The sequence below is a fragment of the Trachurus trachurus genome, assembly GCF_905171665.1.
Source record: "Trachurus trachurus genome assembly, chromosome: 24".
NCBI classification, from domain to species: domain Eukaryota; kingdom Metazoa; phylum Chordata; class Actinopteri; order Carangiformes; family Carangidae; genus Trachurus; species Trachurus trachurus.
The window spans coordinates 26,843,060-26,862,167 of record NC_139910.1 but is presented as its reverse complement, the minus strand read 5'-3'; the positions used below and the strand labels follow the sequence as shown (position 1 = coordinate 26,862,167).

General features: G+C 44.6%; 2 protein-coding genes across 4 annotated transcripts in view; one reads left to right on the top strand and one right to left on the bottom strand.

Annotated features, from left to right (window-relative positions):
- Positions 1–3,334: 3,334 nt before the first annotated feature.
- lft1 (lefty1) lies at positions 3,335–5,291 on the bottom strand (the record flags this gene model as incomplete). Its single annotated transcript, XM_084000612.1, is given in 6 exon segments — positions 3,335–3,659; positions 4,045–4,284; positions 4,409–4,655; positions 4,876–5,191; positions 5,194–5,216; positions 5,219–5,291. Coding segments are annotated over 6 exon segments (1,224 nt in total).
- Positions 5,292–12,022: 6,731 nt separating this feature from the next.
- cdc42bpab (CDC42 binding protein kinase alpha (DMPK-like) b) overlaps positions 12,023–19,108 on the top strand; it is a 103,384-nt gene continuing 96,298 nt past the window's right edge. For all 3 annotated transcript variants that reach the window (XM_084001149.1, XM_084001148.1, XM_084001147.1), the window contains exon 1: positions 12,023–13,322. In XM_084001149.1, the coding sequence (XP_083857275.1) occupies positions 13,145–13,322 (178 nt within the window). In that variant the 5' untranslated portion in view covers positions 12,023–13,144. The remainder of the gene's footprint in view (positions 13,323–19,108) is intronic.

Below are 19,108 nucleotides of genomic sequence, written 5' to 3'. Positions count from 1 at the left end.
TGCCTTCATTGTTGAGCTTGTTCTTCTGCTTAAAAGCAAATCTTAATTCTAGGTATTTGCATCAGGTTTTCCTCCAGTGTTTGGTTCCACCTGACAAAGCTTTAAACACAGTAATCCAGTAGCTCTCAAACTTATTATGTGAAGGACCATGAACTGAGTCAAATTAGAACAGGCTCCCGTCTGAGGAGAGTTTGGCTTGCTTACATAAGATTCCCATCTTTGCCCTGGATCCCACTTTGTGGATCACTATCGTTGCAGCATTGTCTGAGCCAGTATGTTAGCAAGTAGCTCAAACAGTGGTACACAGCTGTTACTGTAATACAAGCAGAGCTGACCCAAGACATAAGCAAACTACGCACCTGTTTAGGGCCCCTTGACCACTAGGGGGCCCACAAGAGCAATTATTAATGGTAAATGTGGCTACGGTCATGGAACGCAAATAACAGGCGAATATGCCTGCAAATCCACATCTTCGTGTGGACCTAGCCATCTGACTGACTGACTGACACACACAGTGTGGTGGAGCTGAGGGCCACACCTGGATAGGTCATTGGGCTGAGCCCCAGGCCACATAGTCCCTGCCTCTTGGCCCACTCAGTGGTCACAATAAAGAAAACTTCCTTTTGCCCTCTTGCATGAAGATACCCTAACCTAGGGGTCTTCAATGTTTTTCAGGCCAGGAAGCCCCAAACTGATGGAGGGATGGAGCAGGAGCCCCTTAATATATATACTGTATATATACAGTATGCAGGACCATTGTGTAGGGGAGAAAGGTGATGATAATTCTAGGGGCCCAGCGCCCAGTAGTCTAATCTTTGTATGATTGAAGTATTCTGCATAAGGCCCTGACTAATATGCTGCATTAGCATCAAAACAAAGTAAATAAAAAAAATGATAATACGTAGTCTTAGAAAAAAGTGGAAAAGTCAGGGGACAGGGGTCCACTTTAGTATTCTTTTAGGGGGCCCAGAATTCCTGGCAACGGCCCTGTGTATATGTTGTATAAAATTGTGTTTTATATTAAACTGGACCTAGTGCCATGTATAAAGCTATTCGAATAATACACAGGTTCATATATTAAAGCAGAAGTAAGGTGAATGTTTGTGTTAATATAAGTCTTAAATAGTTGTATCTTCCGACAGCAATCACTTCTATAGAGTGTTTGGTCTGAAACACGGGTCTGTCAGTCACTCTGCTCTGCTGTAAGCCCAGGAGAAAACTTTCCTTGTATCCTACGACCTTTATCCAATGAGGAGAGAGAATGGCATAAAGGGGCAGTCCTCTCTGTGTGTGCAGCCAAGGGATGCGTGTGAATGTGGTGATGTAGGGACGAGGGCGGGGACTGCTAACTCCATCGGCTTACAGGAAGTTAGCTAAAACCACCGGATCGCAGTACCTCTGCGGACCCATTGGGGGTCGCGGACCCCCTGTTGAAGACCTCTGCCCTAGCTAGTAATAGAGGACCACGCAATCAATGGACCCCATGGAGGATTGTACAGTACAGTACAGTACAAGGCTGCAGACCCACGGCGTCCTGGCTTCCCCTTTGCCCCCTTCCCCACAAAGCTGCCATTGGTGCAGCATCTGGCCAGCTGTGTCTCAGCCTGGAGGCCTCCCTCACTGCTCCACCCTGCTCTGAATAACAGTAACACATTCAGCTGTTCTCTGAGGAAATGTCCATGTATCTATGATCAGCCCCTTAATGTCACAGTGTTGACTCACTCACTGCTGACTCCTCCAGATACAGGTGTACTTTCCTGAATACAAGTCTCCTAGATAGATAGATAGATAGATAGATAGATAGATAGATAGATAGATAGATAGATAGATAGATAGATAGATAGATAGATAGATAGATACTTTATTTGTCTCGAAGGAAATTCAGTTTCTCAGCTGCACAATCATCAACAAATCAGTCAATACAAATAATGCAGAGTAAAATAATTAAGAATGTATAGTTTAAAGGAATAGTTCACCCAAAATTCAAATTGCATTCATTATCTACTCACCCTCATGTCAACTAAGAGCTGTGAGAATTTTCAGAGTCCTCTGTGCCTTCTCTGAGTTACGGGGGGGGGGGGGGTCCGCACAGCAGTATTTGTGCATATAATGGTTGTCAATGGATACCAACTTTCTTCGTCCAAAAAGACATACCAAAAAACATCCAAATACCTCCATACTGCTCATCTGTAATGTCCCTCTTGTATTGAATTTGAATTTTGGGTGAACTATCCCTTTAAGAATATATAGTTTAGTAATAGGTGATAAATAGTAAATGATAAAAATGAGAATGACAATAAATAGCCAATGATACTGAGGTAAAACAGTAAAATGCAGAGTGGAAAGTGCATATGCAGGAAAGGGGGGGGGGGGGGGGGGTGATGCACTTTTTTTAAAGGCTCTGCATGAGTTAAGTAAATGAGCAGTATGCATGGCCTTTTTGACATTCATGCTTCCTGACAGCACCACCTGCATCCCTCTATACTCATCCCTCCTGCTGCTGCTGCTGCTGCTGGAGGTGTATGCATGGGAATCCACTTCCCTCCTCCCAGACACACAGCTGCCTGTCTGTGGCAGGGCAGCACGTTTACCTCCGTCAGCAGCATATTAGTGAATGACAAGGCCCCCCACTCAGACAGCAAACAGCGCGTTAGGTATTGACCCTGATTAGCAACGTTTGGCCCGGTCTAAGCCTGATGTAAACACACAAGGAGCCTTAATGTGGATTGACTTCATGTTTCTCCATATGTGGTCGTGTAGCTCCTTCCCACTGCAAATAAATCGCCGCCGGTCGTTGCGTGGCCTCATTGCGACAAGTGTTATAAGTCATTAGGCAAATTATTTACTCTGCTTCACTATTTTCTATGTGTAAATAAAGAGGGGAAGGCAGCTGTATGTAAACTACGTATGAATGGGCCCAGACAGATAGAAGGGAGGAGGGACACCAGGGAAACTTTATGTGAAACAAAATATTTTATTTTTCAAACATAAACTCATTCATATTATGTACAGCTTGAAAATATAACACATCAGACAGAATTTGAATGACTGCTGCAGATTAGACACAACTCATACAAATTCAAAATAAAAAAAGATCAAATTTACAAGTTATATAAAAAAAAGTGCTTGTGGAAGGAGGAGGAGTTTGATGGCAGCGGCTCTGCCTGTTGTTTGGGAAACTCCTGGTAAATGTCCATTTAAATAGAAAGTACTAGACGTGTTGCTGAAAACCATTAAATATATCAACACCCCAATGAAAAGACACCGTAGTTTCCCATAACACCTGGTGGCAGTCGGCGATTATAGGATCACTACAGCTGTTTTTTCCATGACTTCATACTACGGACAAGTTGTCCATCGTGCACGCACACCTCTCGACGATCATGTTAGGGAACTCGGCCACTTCGATCTCGGTGTAGTCGCCCTTCTTCACCAGGTACATGATGGGCAGGGGGGCGCTCTCGGACACGGTGCACCTCCGCTCGCCGTAGCCGTAGTTACGCTTCGGCTGCTTGCAGCCTCCGGTGCACCTGAAGGCCTGGTAGCCGGCGGGCTCGATGATCCAGTACTGCGTCCAGGTGAGCGCGCGGAAGTTGATGAAGTACTGTTCCCTGCAGCAGGTGTCTTTGTTCTGGTTGAGGTCGCAGTCGCCACGGGAACTAAAGGAGGAAACGATGAGGAAATTTAGATGACATGTTTCAGGAAAGGAGGGGGGCTGTGGGGGGGGCATGAAGGAGGAGGCCCAGAATCTCTTAGCTACACCCCTGTCTGACAGACTTTCACATTATAACACTTCTTTTTTCCCCTGGTAAATAAACTGTACTCTCTTCAGTGACATTGACTTCGGATATAAAACACTGATATGTGACTAACACCTAAATAAAGTGGATGTGCTCCTTCTCTAACCAACTAACGCCCCTGTGCCACTCTACAACCACTCTACTAATGAATGCAAATGGTGACAGGTAAGACACAAAAAGGGAGGATATGGGCTAATTGTCACACTGATACAATATCCTGTATATCAAAAGCTCGCGCCCTTACCCGTATTCTTCGAGGTTGAGTGTGTAGAGGATGAGCTCGGGCTTTCCCAAGGTGTTGTCCGTCTGCTCCTGGGTGGTAAAGTGGACACTCTTGGCCATCTCTGCCGCGTAGCTGCCAGGTCTCTCGCCCTCGATCCACACCTCCAGGTGCATAGGTGTCTTCTGCTGCGTCTTGGACCAATAGTGCACCGCCTGGGTCACATCAAAGCTCTTCCAGCCGGTCTCGTGAATGGGGATCAACCTGTGAAACACGAAAGATAAGGACGATTAATTAAAGGAGATGAGAATTGCCAATTGAATTATGGTTAAGATAACCCACTGTCGCCTCTCTGACTGTATGAGGAAATGAGGAAATGGTCCATTACCTGGAGTCGACCAGCGACGTCCTGTTGGACCCGTTGGGCAGCACCTCCACCCAGTAGATGCTGACCCGGGCGTTCCCCACGGCGCGGTGGTTCTTCTTCTCCACGGCGAAGCGCTTGTGGTAGTTGACCCGCTGGTAGAGCTTCAGCTCCGCCATGGTCACCTCGCTGTTCTCCGGGATCCTCCCCTCCATGTCGAACACCATGCGATACCGAGTGGTGTCAGAGTACACATACTCCCCGGAGATATCTAAAGCACAAAGCAAATCAGAGGTTTGAGTTGACTTTCTTTCTCGAGGATCTTTAAATGTTGGTGTTTTTCTAAAGGGAATCTGGTGCGTAAAGCTGCTTTTGCGCACTGACACACGATTACGCACTGCTGACTTCAAAGTGTCAAATCTATTTTCACATGAATTCCTACAAATTACATGTTATATGTATTCAAAAAAAAAAAAAGAAAAGATCTTTACCTGCATTGCCGGGGATTCCTCTCAGGATGCCCGCCAGGCTGGGCAGAGATCTGCGTCTCCTGCTGTGGTGCATCTTCAGCATGGACAAGTACTTGTTTCTAATATGCGCCGGGACAACCAGGTTCTCCAGATCCCGTTTGTGGATTTTGGGAACCTCATCCAAGCCCAGCTTCTCCAGCAGCGCGTCCTTCATATCCTGATGCGTAAAAGCCTTGGCGAGACCCAGGAGAGCGGTGCACAGGACACAAGCGCGGAGGAAATCCATGATTAGAGAGTCAGAAGTCACCCAGAGATAGACAGTGTCCCGCCGACACTTCACTGGCCCCTTATATTGCTGCGGCCCTCCCAGTCGTTCGCACTTTGTCGATGGGGGCAGGGACCCTTATCAGAACAAAGGTGCGACAATTCAGCCCCATCCTAAACAGGATATCTAAGTGGCCATACTTCAAACAGCAACAATTAGACTCGAGTGCCATCCGTATTGTGGAGGTGTAATTTCACCATAGTTCCACTAAAAACTATGCTTCATGTTGGTGGCCTCTGTTTTTCATGTGACACAGTAAGCATCTTAGATCTGCTTCTATATTGGGGTGAATAAATCAGAGGATTAATTAATTAATTCATGGTTTCTTTATGTACTTTATGTATTTAGAAAATTGCATAACCATATATAAAAGTTAAATAGGTATTAAGGTGGTTTGAATGCTATTTTTGAGATCCTCTCTGATCAAAAATGATTTTAGGGAAACAGTAAATCATCAGATTTTCTGACAGAAGTGTCAAATATAAACACTTTAATATCAGCATTTCAGAAACCCATTTGTCCTACCCTATGTTCTCATACATCAGACAGTATCTGAGGAGTCTGTGAATGCATATTAGTATCTGTCTCTATATATTTAGCTGCATGAACCAAGAGTTTTATTTGTCTTGACACTTTTATTTCTTCAGATTTAGATGGTTTTCCAGGGATGGTGTTCTCTGCTGCTACACATGCGCTCCAGACAGACATGTCTTGACCCTGTGAACCTGAAGTGCCCTCTCCTCAGTAGCACCCTTGTCTACACACACACACCCCACACTCTGATGTGTACATTCCTCTGGACGATGTCAGTCTGGCAACAGTCTGTCACACAGTGGGCTTATTTCTGCCCCGCTGGGCTGGAGAGCCTTTTTTTGTGTGTGTGTGTCCAGCAAAAGGTATAGAGGATCAGGACTAAAAAACCTGCACGCCATCCTGTCTGTTCAGCACGGTACAAGTGTATGAACAGGGGGTCGAGGAGGAAGTGGCGCAGAGGCTGCAGGGAGGAGGAGGGGGTCCGAGGATTAGATGTTTATTCCGAGCCCTGTCACCCATTCTTGGCCCTCTCCAGCAGATTAAAATTATTAGCCAAACAGACAGTTAATCCGAAGGCCGGGGGGGCCGGCGTGGATGTGGATTGGGGCAGGCTCTTCACAGGTTGGTGATTATCTGATTCCATTGCGAGGATTTGCCTTGCCTTTTTTGTCACACAAACATTAGAAGAGGGCTGCTCTCACTGGCTGCCCACAAGGCCCTGCCTGGGGTTGTGTATTGGGCTGTGTTTGCTTAGAGATGTCAGACAGACTGAAGGGACACACAGGAAGAGCAAATGACAGATGACTGCCAGACCTGCTCGCTGCCCAGCTCACAAACAAACAGACAAATTATTAATTAGTGCTGGAGACCTGAGGCCACACCATCACATCCTTGTACAGTGCAAAACACAGATTGTAGCACTGACAGATCTCTCACCACGGCATGAAAAATATAGTTATGTATAGCCTTCACTTGTTAGTTATAGGCCACTGTACATTTAATTTTTAAAGATATCATGCTGTTGTTTTCATTTTTCAACTGAGTTATTCACTAAACGCATCTGCCTTGTATGTATTTCTGCAATTTCTTTATGTTTATGATTTATTATTACAGATTTTTAAATGGTTCATGTATTATGACAAAATGAAGTTGTTTCCATTGTTAATTTTGTTAGAATTAGCTTGTATGATGAGTACAGCCCTTAATGAAACACTAATAAACAGGGAAATAGTCAGAGTTAACCTAAATCTGTCTGTTGTTCCCCGACAGACAATGAAAAGGGAGCAGGGAAATCACGTCATATTTATATTTAACTTATGTAACATGAATGTAGGTGTAACACATTTTTTCACCACTGATAAGTAAGTCAACATTTGTGCACAATTTATAACAAGAAATCATTTTTTTCTTCAGTTTCATCCTCTACTCAGACTCATTTTCAAAGCTGACCCTGACCCAACATCCACTTACTGCTCTATCAGATTGTCTGATGTCAGAAGAATCATGGGTGCAGACATGTAAATTCAGGGCTCAGCTATTGTCCAGTCCAGCCAGAGGCCTGTTCTCCACCGCCTCAAACACATCGGCCCGCGCTGCCCTCCTTGCCTCACATTACAACCCCTAATTCGGGAAATTAAGATGCCCTTTGTGTGATATTTCTCAGTCTTTCTTCCTTCCCATTGCCAATCAAAGCCAAGTTGCTTAGTTCAAAGCCACATCTGATGCCTCTAGGTGCCATTTCTTTTCAATCAAAGGCCAACAAGCTCCCACAATCAACAACACAGGTGTTAATTAACATCCAAGCCATTTGCATTCAAAAGCAGTCCAATTTATAGGTCATTCCCTTCCATTTGTGAAACATGAAATCCCCTTTGCTTGGAGAAACTGCTGTTTGTAGAGGGCCGACTTCAAATGCCCACGGGAGACAGAGGAGCTGCTGTGGAGTTGCTGTGTTTTCCGTGAGGTTTGCATATATCATATCACAGCATCTCATTACAGACGTCTCCCTGGGAGCGAGGCGGAGCTGCTGCCTGCTCCACAAAGTCAATATTGAACTTGTGTTGGTGGGCACTGTAAATTCCTCATTATTCACATAGTCGTATTGTCAGCAACTTCCTGATCTAACTATTGCCTGCTTGAGCCTAACATCAAATATTTGGTGGAATGAGCCGCTCTACTTTGCACCTTAATGACCCATACAAGCCTCTTTTGTGTGTGTGTGTGTGTGTGTGTGTGTGTGTGTGTGTGTGTGTGTGTGTGTGTGTGTGTGTGTGTGTGTGTGTGTGTGTGTGTGTGTGTGTGTGTGTGTGTGTGTGTGCCGGGCTCCAAACCATACAGAGTGAGTCTGGATCAGATCCATCGAGCCTGCCTGCCAATAATCATTGATCAGTCTGTCAGAAGGTGAAAGCGCTAGACCTGTGCAAGGACAACACAATTATTGCTCAATGGCCTCCATGTGTAGACAAAGTACAGGACAGTCTAATTGCATTTCACACATAATGACAGGCCAATCAGCCCAGAGACAAGAGAGTTAAATCCCAGCAGTGTAGACTTAACCAAATAGGATCAGACATGATTAGATAGGACTAACAATAAATATTTTTGATCAACTAATTAATGGACAGGGGAGATTTTTTATTTTATTTTTATTTTTTTGGTGTGCAGGGTATTGGAACGTGATTATTTGATTGAAAGCCAAAACAATATAGGCTGCAGAAGCTCAGTGGGCCATGATGTATGATCATTTCTGTGACTGAGAAATTAAAGGAGAGACTTGACACACAAATAGAGATACAGGACGACAGTCTCCATCCACAGAGCCATATGGATGTGTTAGACAGCTCTCTTCACTACCATCATCACAACACAGAAACAGCACATCAGGGACTGTTTTGTTCATCATCCAGTAAAGTAAGACAACCTGAGTGCGTGGTGACCCAGCTCCTTACTTACACTCTTTATGTTGGCTTTCCCTCTGAACTGTCAGGTCTGTATATAGAGTTCAATGAAGCTACAGAAACATCAGATTTTAAATAGTTGTGGGAAGGCCATGTGTACAGCAGAGGGCGCTATTGTAGTGTTATTCAGGCAGCCGGTACTCTAAACAGGAACATCCACCCTAAACAAAAGTATTTCTACTGAAATTCTGTGCCAGTGAAATCACACTTGTATTGAATTAACAGTCGTCTTCCCAAACCAGAAACCACTGTTGGGACTTGAATCAATGATACCGTCATTTCACAACTGCTTGGATCATCTTCTGAGATTTACATCCACTGAATTTTTATCACGTGTATTACTTGGTTTCTGTTTTGCATCTTTTTTCCATTTGTGTTTCATTTAATGACATGAAGCGAGATCACTTTTTTTCTTTTTTTTTAATTTTAATGTAGCCTACTTCTTTACCCCTTTTAAATGTATTTCAATGCATACCTTCACTTCATTCAAAGGATTCTGCATTTTAAACAATACAAATATGTGTAGTTTGTTGTAGGCTACATTTTATTTTACATAAATTGTGTGTTGGAGGTCCCCCTGTTGTCAATCAAAACGGATACTGAATCCCAGTAAAACCACAGCTGCTGTAGATATACATATACTAAATGGTAAATGCGCTTTACAGTGCATCACATTCACCCATTCACCCAGTCATGATAATCAACAATTATCACTGATATTGATCACCTATAAGTGGGTATTATCCCAGTCAGGATTTATAAGTAAAAATGTTAAACTATATAATTGTATACAAAATATTTCAATCAGCTGTGTGGCAATAGATGTGATTAGCCATTTTTACACACTCAGGAGACAGACGTCTCAAAACAGTTAATGATTCAAGAAGTGCCAGAGTGGGGGAGGGCAGAGACGATAATAGATCAGTAATATAAATAATATATACGTATGTAGATGTAGCATTTAGTCCCATTTCTCCTTGCAATTTCAATTCATGCATTTTTAATTCACGAACCGTTAGGCCTCCCAATTACACAACTGTTAAGCCTTTTGGATATTTATCTTGGTTAAGTAAGTGAGACATTATGTCTTATACTTGTTCACAATTGTGACTGAGCAAAAGCAAATAAAAAATAATAAAACCCAACATGTTCAGCAGTGAAAACTTTGCTGCTCTGTGATAAGGTGACCTGGTTCTGCTTAGCCACACATGGGACAGACATGGAGTCATAAATGTTGGGAAACCGAGAAAGAGCAGAGACACTTTTTTGCTTTTTACTGGTGTTGTTATGTTGTTACGTGCTGTTGCTCACACACTTTTACACACAGGATATTTCCAAACCCAGCACAATCAATCATCTCGTGGTGGTTACACATCGTAGAATATATATATATATATATGTAGTCATGTCCTGGTTCTGATAAACACTCATGCCAACACAGTATGCTTCGAATTACATCTTGGTCAGCATCAGAATCTATTTTATTGGACACATCTTGCATGCTAAGTCGTTCTGTGTGTTCTCATCTCATCACAGTATCTCTTTGTGCCTTTTCTTCTCCCTGGCACGGGAAAGGACTGCAGCGAGAAGCCATTGGAATATTTTCTGAAATATACAGGCATTTTATTTAATGTTGGCCTGTACTGGTTTGCAGTGCAGATACACACAAGGTTCCTATCTCTGGCTTATACCCCCTAAGATCCAGCTCTGTGCTATGAGGGCTGTTAATCATCAACAGATGTACTCTGAGCAGCGATAGGAGCCACACGCTTCAAAAGGACGGGACATTTCCAAACAAGAGATGATAATGAGTTCAAAGTGACACAATGTTAAACTGCACAAAGCAACAAACATTAGTGTTTTAGCTATTGAATACTTGGATTTTTATTGTTGCAACTTGCATATCACTTTTGACATACTGCTCCTATAATGAGGTATGTAATTACATTGGATGCGTATAGGCTACATAAAAGATAATGTTAGACAGTAAGGTAACATTTAAAAAAAGGAACACTCAGCAAAACAGACAATAAGTATAATGGCTTGGTTGACTGAGGACCATCTGTGTGACTCAGCTATATGGATCTGTTTAATTCTGATGTACAGACCTGTGCCTATGAAAAGTCTGACTCAGTCTTTCTGTGGGAATTCAGCAGACATCAGAGTCATCACAAAACCCTGTTCTAGCCTACAGGCTGGTCTATAGTTAGTCTGCCCTTATAGCTTCAAGCCTCTCTCGGGCAGAAAATCCTGGACAAGCCTGACACACTTAGATGCTGTGACCCTGCAATCAAAAGGCCCAAAGAGATTTTTTCTTTTTTTTTTGGTTTTATTTAAGGTGCTATTTCTGATGCTGTCTGAGAAGATCTGATGCAATTCATTAGAAGCAGTCAGCCATCAGTGCAGACATGTGGGCTATGCAGTGCCATTATTACAAAAATAGACACGTTTCATGAGTCACTTGGAGCCAGACTACCATAACCTGCCACAATATGTCGGAATTTGCAAGTTTATTCATTTGCATCGGCGCATGGCACGGGGAAACAAAGTCAAGGTTGTGTGAATGTGGTCCACTGCAACAGCCACCACCACCAGCACCAGCACCAGCAGCACCAGCTCTCAGCACAGGTTCCTCCTGACGCACACCGTCCTCTGTTCTCCAGTGTTTGGCAGCCAGTTAAAGGGACAGCACTCATTGTTATTCCAGTCTGGAGAAAATATGTCCTCCCCGCACCACGCCACCAGCAGACCGACAGACAGCCCGCAGTTTCCATTCACAATATTGACAGCCCCCACCACCACCACCACCACCACCATCATCATGACCAACCACACGCCCCCTCCTCCCTCCGCACAGCAGATGCTGTGACGGGCGCCATGATGATGATCTGGGATTTTGCCTGCAGCAGCAACCGGAAATACTACAACGCATGAAGATTGGCCGCTGGCTGTGAGGGGAGCCGGCCGGTTCACAGGGAAGCACGGCAAAGATGGCGGCTGTGTGGATTCAGGACTTTGCGCATGCGTGAAACTTGGAAAATATCCATAATATTTTGTAAAAAATCGACCTTTGCCGTCGTCGCAACATACTTTGTCGAAGTCATTGCATTTATCGTTAGGTATAAAAGACTTAACTGAATTTACAAAGGTCTATAAGTTATTTTTATTCAACGTGTGGCGGCAGCGTCGCGAGCTAGGGGTCCATTTGTAACTCATTCATATTTTACGGCCGAGCCCTACTTCCCACAATTCAGCGCGACGTTACGGACAGCGGCTGTCTACTTGCTGTCTCCGCTATGGAAAAGTCTCTGGCAGCAAGCTGCTGGTAGCTTTGACTGTGCAGACACGGCAAGAAGCGACCGACCGGCGGCGGAGGCAGGCAACGCTAAGGAAAGGACAGAGAGGGGGGGGAATTTAGGCTGTGTCCCGTATTTGGACTAAGGAAGACCAGACTACAGCTTTTCCTTTTGACATGAAGCGAGATCCTGCTGTAACCTTCAACAAGGACCCGCGTTTCTAACGGCTAACTTAGAGGGGGCTGTTCTGTTGGAACTCTCGAACTAACCGTCGTTCTGAACTGTGAAGAAACTAAAAAAGACATTCGGTTCCTGGGACGAAGAATGGGATTTAAAGAACATATCTGCCAGCTCTGAGTTGGGAAAACAAGGAGATATTTTCCATTTGGATGAAAAAAATACCCACGCCGTCGAAACGAGCCGAATTCGGTTAAGCTGCGTTGACACTGTGTACGTTATATATCAACTCTTTAGGGGGGAAAAGGGGGGAATGATGGCATTTGGGGACGGAGAAAAGTAGCGTTAACGTTAGCTCCGCTGGCTAGCTCCACGGCTAACCTAGCAGGCTGCTAACTTAAGCCTGTCGCCCTGCCATTCCTGGAGCAGAGGAGGGGCGCTGGGGCTTTGTAGCATTGCAGATCTGCCTTGCATTTTTTTGGGGTTGCTGCAAGAATGGAGAATCCCATAGATCAGCCACAACAACTCAGGGGGATCTGCTGAACCGCATCGACTCGATTTCTTTTTTTTCTTCCATTTTCCCCCTCAAACACAGTGGAAAACCAGAAAGTTCCAGCAAACGGTGGGGGGATTTCATCAAATTCAGCCGGCCCAGGGCAAACCAGGGTCTGTAATTGTGACTACTTCTTTTCTTATGCACCCTGTGGGGATAGGTATTATAACATGGGGAAGTGCTACATGTCTCATCCTCATCCTAGATACTGGATCTCGGGAGGGCGGTCATGAATAGGTCGGTTTTGATGTGGAATTAGCTCCGGTTTTTTTTGCCATCTTATTCAAAGTTTGGTTATTTTTTTTCGAGACGTTATTCAAGGTGAGAAAACTTCTACACAGGCCCCTCTGCGCTAACTAACAGGCCGAGGAGGTGTTTGCTCACCCCCTCCTCCTCCTCCCTTCACCTCCTCCATCATCATTACTTCAAAAACCAACAAGCCGGAATAATGTCGGGAGAGGTGCGTTTGAAGAAGCTGGAGAAGCTGATCCTGGACGGGCCGGTTCACTCCAATGGCCAGTGTCTGAGTGTGGAAACCCTGCTGGATATCCTGGTCTGCCTCTACGATGAGTGCAACAACTCCCCGCTCAGGAGAGAGAAAAACATCCTGGAGTTTTTGGATTGGGGTAAGGAAGCTTTTCTAAATTGTATTATTATTAGTTTAATAATTTATTTTCCTCTTGTCTGGCCTGTGCGTTCAGCCTCCCTGTCTTTTAGGTAAGATGATAGGCTAATAATGTTGCTGGTGCAGTGGCCCTCCCTTCCCCATCACATTCCTTTTATAGTAGTAGTGGGGCTCTGCTGGCCTGCTCTCTTCTCACTCAAAACCCTCCCTAAAAAACTAAAAGCAAGGCCACTTTATTCCTGTGTAATTAAATGTGTTTTATGTGTTTTGGAAAAGCATGTTACATGGCACCATGCTGGGGTTTACAAGACACACAACAGAGGACAAAAACAGATAAGTTGTAAAAAATGAAAAACAAGTGGTACAAAGTTGACAGTGAGGGGGAGAAACCATAGCCTATATGCAGATGGGCATTAACTAGTAACTTTTAGTGGGGAAGATCTTAAGCCAGAGCCACTTTAGGTTTTGACATGGATCCAGGAAAGATCTCATGAAGATGTCAAAACCACCAAGCCACTATTTATTCTCATGTAAATGCGCTGTCTCTTACATAAAGTCCTGTAGATGCATTTCTGTCATTGCACCAGCCCTCTTGAGTTCAGCTTGCTTTTCACAACTACTTTGCATGTCAGTTTGTTTTTGTTTTTTTGTTTTTTTATGGGTGTGTAGGTAGGTGAAAGCCTGCTGATTATCTCTGTGACCGTCTGTATCAGATATGCATTGTTTAAAAGTATTACAGTGGTGTTTTGTTGTTACCATCTGCTGCACCCGGAGGTTTGATTAGTTTATAATGAGGAGAGGAGTTTGGGTTTAGAGTTTTGTAACTTTTCCACTCCCCTGCTTAAAGCAAGGATAGAAAAAACAACACACGGGAGGCAGGAGGACCACACACACACACACACACACACACACACACACACACACACACACACACACACACACACACACACACACACACACACACACACACACACACACACAAATAACTCAATCATTTGTGCAAGAGGACTGTGAGTGCATGTGTGTGTGACATCGGGGGTTTGGTTTGTGCATGAAGCAGGAATGTGAACAACTCACCTTTTTTATCTGGCGCAGAGGCCCAGCTCGCTGCCGGAGCATGCCTGGCTGGCCTGCTTGTCCTCTAAAGCCCTGAAAGAAACAACACTCTGAGGCAGAGCAGGAGCAAATCATTGCCCTGGATCAACTAGGCAAATTAATAATACAGCAGGCAGTAAGGAAAAAAAGAAAAATGCATGGAAAGAAAGTGCAGTTTTGCATATTTGCTAGCTTTTTTCCCTGCTTTTTTTTTTTTTGCAGCAACAACTTGCTTGCAATGGGCTGCAGTTTGGCTCATTACACAGTGGCAGTGTCAAAGACAGACAGGATGGCAGTTAAATCAGTCAAATGGTGGTAAATTTTGGCTGTGGCTGTGAAGTTGGTCATCTCCACCAGGCAGCCGCCATCTGGTCAACCGATCCTGTGCTATAAATGGAGCTGCACCGCCTGGCAAAACACTGCAAGTGGCTGGATTTGGTGATTTTTTTTTTTTTGGTTGGGGATAAAGAGGTACTTTCCTCTCAGTCCAAAGTCTTAGCCTACTGTGTTTTATTCATTACAAATGTATTATTTCCTTTAGAACAGTCTATTTTTACCCTAGTTGTTAGTCCAAGGATGATCTGCTGCTGCAAAAAAAACAAAAGAAACCTGCCCATGCAGCTGGCCCTGCAACAATGCCCGTGTGCCCTGGTCTTAAAGGAGAGGTGCCCTACACTCGGGTGCCAAGCGGTGACTTCATCCTGACATTTTCCTGTGTTGACACTAGAAACTCTCCGACTGAGCTCGACCAGACACAACACACAACATGCATATGTGTCCAGGCTGGCATAGTGGTGCTGTAGCAGTCCTGTGTTTTCTGCTCTAGAGGAGGTTTGGTGTGAGAATCCCTCTTGCTTCTACCATTCATATAAATGAATCTAACTTTATAGTCTGCAGAGTTTGTATTTAAATGTAGCCCAAGTTACGTAAAGGTAGCATTGATAATACAAGAGCCTTTTAGAGCCTCCGCTCATGTCAGTTGGTGTCTACTTCAAAAAGATTCTAGTGCTGTATGATATTAAAGATTTAAAAGTGAAAAAAGGTGTATAAAACTCAACTGAAGGATTATGAAGATATCTGATAGATAAATTCAACAGTTTATTTATTTTGAGTATTCACTGGATGATGCAGGACCAAATTGGCAACCAGCATAAACAAAAGACTCCCTGAGGGTATTGCATTAGGGCTAAGTAGGGTGAATTGATGGTCTACTTATTAAGTCATTCACATTGTGATGGTGTGCCACAGACAAGTGTTTTGGGACGAGGCATTCATGTGCTTCATCAGTTGTCAAAAACAAACAGTGAATCATATAGTGACGGATGTGGCAGCAGACGACACTACAGAGCAGATTTTCCATCTGTTGGGAAAGGATGAAATGACTGGCTCTGGCTTTGGTGTGGTTGGAGCATTGTGATAATGCATGTCCACAAGATAGGCTAGTAGGCCACACCTTTTGGTGGTGTAGCCACCAACCAAAATATGGTAGAATAGAGGTCAAGTCTTGTCTTGTCTTCTGTTTTTGGAGCGTCACCACCACTCCCATGTTTTCTTTTTCCCCGGCTGCGTACCCAGCCAGAGGGTCAAAGGAGAGAAAGCACACCTGTTACCCATGCAGCACCTTTTGTACTATGTGGACAATTGCAAGCTAAATATTAGCTGCAGACGTGATAGACAACCAATATGGCTCCGTATATTTATTATACTTACCACCACAGCCGGGGGTGTGCGCATGACCGACTGTGTCCTATAAGAAACAGACTGGATCAGACAGATTGCATTAACACATACTCAAAACACAGTTTAATCCTACATACAGAAAAATGGTTCAAGATGGGCCCTATGAAACCTAAGACCGCTCCGGCTTCAGAGCGATCGGCCTTTGTCAGCCACTCGGAGGATCAGAGGATACCTCTGCAGCTCCAGTACGCTCTGAGGGAAAAAGATACATCATCATCATACTTGAGTCACCGGGGTCTGTGCGTGCGCCCCCTTTTTGATTCGGCAGCACAGCTGTGACAAAAGGTGCAGCAGGCGATGTTCCCTTGTCTTCCTGAGAACGTAACCGCGCCAGAGAAGAAGACAAACATTTGTATTGGGTTTGCTTTTCCCTCTTGTTTGGTGACCTCATTTCAGCTGAAATAGAGACCCCTACATGACCTGCAGACACAAGGGGGAAATGAACACGGGAAAGTACGCTGTATCCTGACTCCTCACATACACCACAGCACTCACTGTGTCTCCACCGTCACTAGCTCAGGCCTGCTTTGGTGTTTATTAGCAACATGTCCGATGTGTGATGACACTGTTCAATATCGCCATATCTTGCAATGAGTAAGCAAATATTCAGTTGTGCATGTTAAAGGGGTAGTTCAACATTTTGGCAAACTGGCCCATTGCCATAATCCCTATAGTCACAGCAGTAGGTTTGTCACCTTTAATTGTTGGTGCAAGCTATTTTTAGAACGGCGGAGCAGAGACGTGAGCTGCTCAGAGCTACGCTACGGAGGCTCGTGGGATTTCTTGGTTTCCCTCATCAAATACACAATCCAATGTGCAGGTCACAACTTGTCCACCAGAGCGTTTTGGAGTTGTTGGATTGTGTCGGATGTTGTGACAAATATGCCGATTGATGCTGCGTGGACCCGTTTCAGGCGCCGTATATGAGGGACCCGGTGGAAGTCCGCCATTGTTGCTATTGTCACGTTGCGTGTAGCGGTGTAGCAGTGTAGTTCAGGTTAATTAATCGTGCCGCCCTAGCATTTATTCTCTTTCGAACCAGGCTGGTGACATTAAGTGTAAGCCTGCCAGCCTGTGTCACAATCTCACAATCTTATCTGTTGTTTAATCAGGTGTTTGCAGGCAGTGTCCTCTGTGGACACAAAACACGCAGTCATATCTCATAGATTTCCTGTTTTCCCGTCCCTTCCTGAGTTTTTTTTTTTTTTTTTTACGTTCCTAATCTCCTTCCCTGTTTTGGGAGAAACGGATTGCAGGGCAGCTGAATGAAATGGGGCGGCCATGCCAGCCCACACTTGGCAAACACCGGGGGGAGGCAGCCCGACTTTGTCTCAATCCAGACTCGGCGTTAGCCCGCAGTGGCCAGCTGTTCAGCTGCAGCTGATGTGTGCTCCACCCTGCAAGGCTTTCATTGGCAGCATGCCTCACACACTACTCGCAGTGGATACGCACACATAATCACACAGACACACACTAACACACACACACACACACTTATTATTGTGGTTTTGCCCAACAAGGCTATCTCTCAGTGCACACACTGGAGTCCCTCCCTGTTATTAACATTATTGAGCAGACCAGAAAACAAAATGCCATCACACATAAGAATAAAGAGATTTGTGGTTGTGAAGAGGAATTTTTTTTGTGTGTCACATGGTTTTTAAATTCTGCTCGGAGGCTAATCCACCCCACCACCAACAACAATCAGCTATCTCTTCAGACCCCTGGCCTCATATACTTCATCCCACCACCACTGCAGTAATAAACATGAGTGTAGAGCTGGTTTAAACTAATGGATCGCGAGCTGCTTTTGCCAATTGGGTTGTAGCAGAAGGCAGAGCTGCAGCAGCGCCAGTGATGCTGTACAGTGTGCTGTGTTCAGGTACAGGGAGGTCAGACAGGAAATGTACTCTAGTGCTTTTATTTTTGACAGCTGTGCTGGATAATAGAGACAGAGTGGAGAGGGGGTTGTGAAGCAGTGTCCTATGGTGTTTAAGTCATCATTACGACTCGGTGCTTTTGGATCATTATAGAAGAATCAAAGTTTCTGAAAGAGCTGCTGATAATAACAGGGCTGATGTGGGTAAATGCTCTGTGGTGAGTAGGGCTGTCAATCTTCCTCCCAAATCAGATTCTTTAAAGCCCCAGTGTGTCACTTACTTGGCTTTTTATTAGCGAAAATCAAATATGTCTTTCATAAACGTACTTCACTGAAGTGGAATCACACCCGCATACAAATGAAAGCTTTCTCCTACCTTAGAATGAGTTGTTACAAGTCGTTACAAATACATAAGTGGGCGACGCACCGAACCGAGGCGGCCATGTTGCATCGCCATTTTTTACGTTGAGTGGCAGCGTGACCGTAGGTAACCACGGAAACTCAGCGGAGCTGTCGGCTCAGGGAGAAAGTTTTCCAGGTAGCGCCTGTTAAAACTGTCACCACTGTGTAGTGTGAGGAAGAGGAGGCACTGATGTTGCATTCAGGTGCAGTCAGGCAGACGGCCGTCGGCAAACCAACCGGATGTCATTTTACTCAACGAGAGAAAGACGGTAAAACGTGGGTCAGGTAAACAGTACCACATCACCATGACAACATATTGTCACGCCTGTATTGTTTTGCCTCGTGCTGGCGGACCACTTGTTAAAATAGACACTTGTTTATCCTGTTACATGCAGCTTCTGTTGTCTGTCTGACGTCTGCCCGATTTCACGTGAATGCAACATCAAGAATACGTCCAGATATGCAACCGCACCGCTAGATGGGGGAATTCCTACATATTATACTTTTAATGTTAGTATTATGCTGAAAAATCTGCAGTGTTTTGACCTCACTTTTTAGTACCGTTTTGGAAGCTCTGCCGAGGTGGTACCAGAAAAGTACAGTAGTACCAGGTACCACATTCCAGGCGCTTTTACCTAACGGAAAGACAAAAAGCTTGAGTCGAGCTGGTA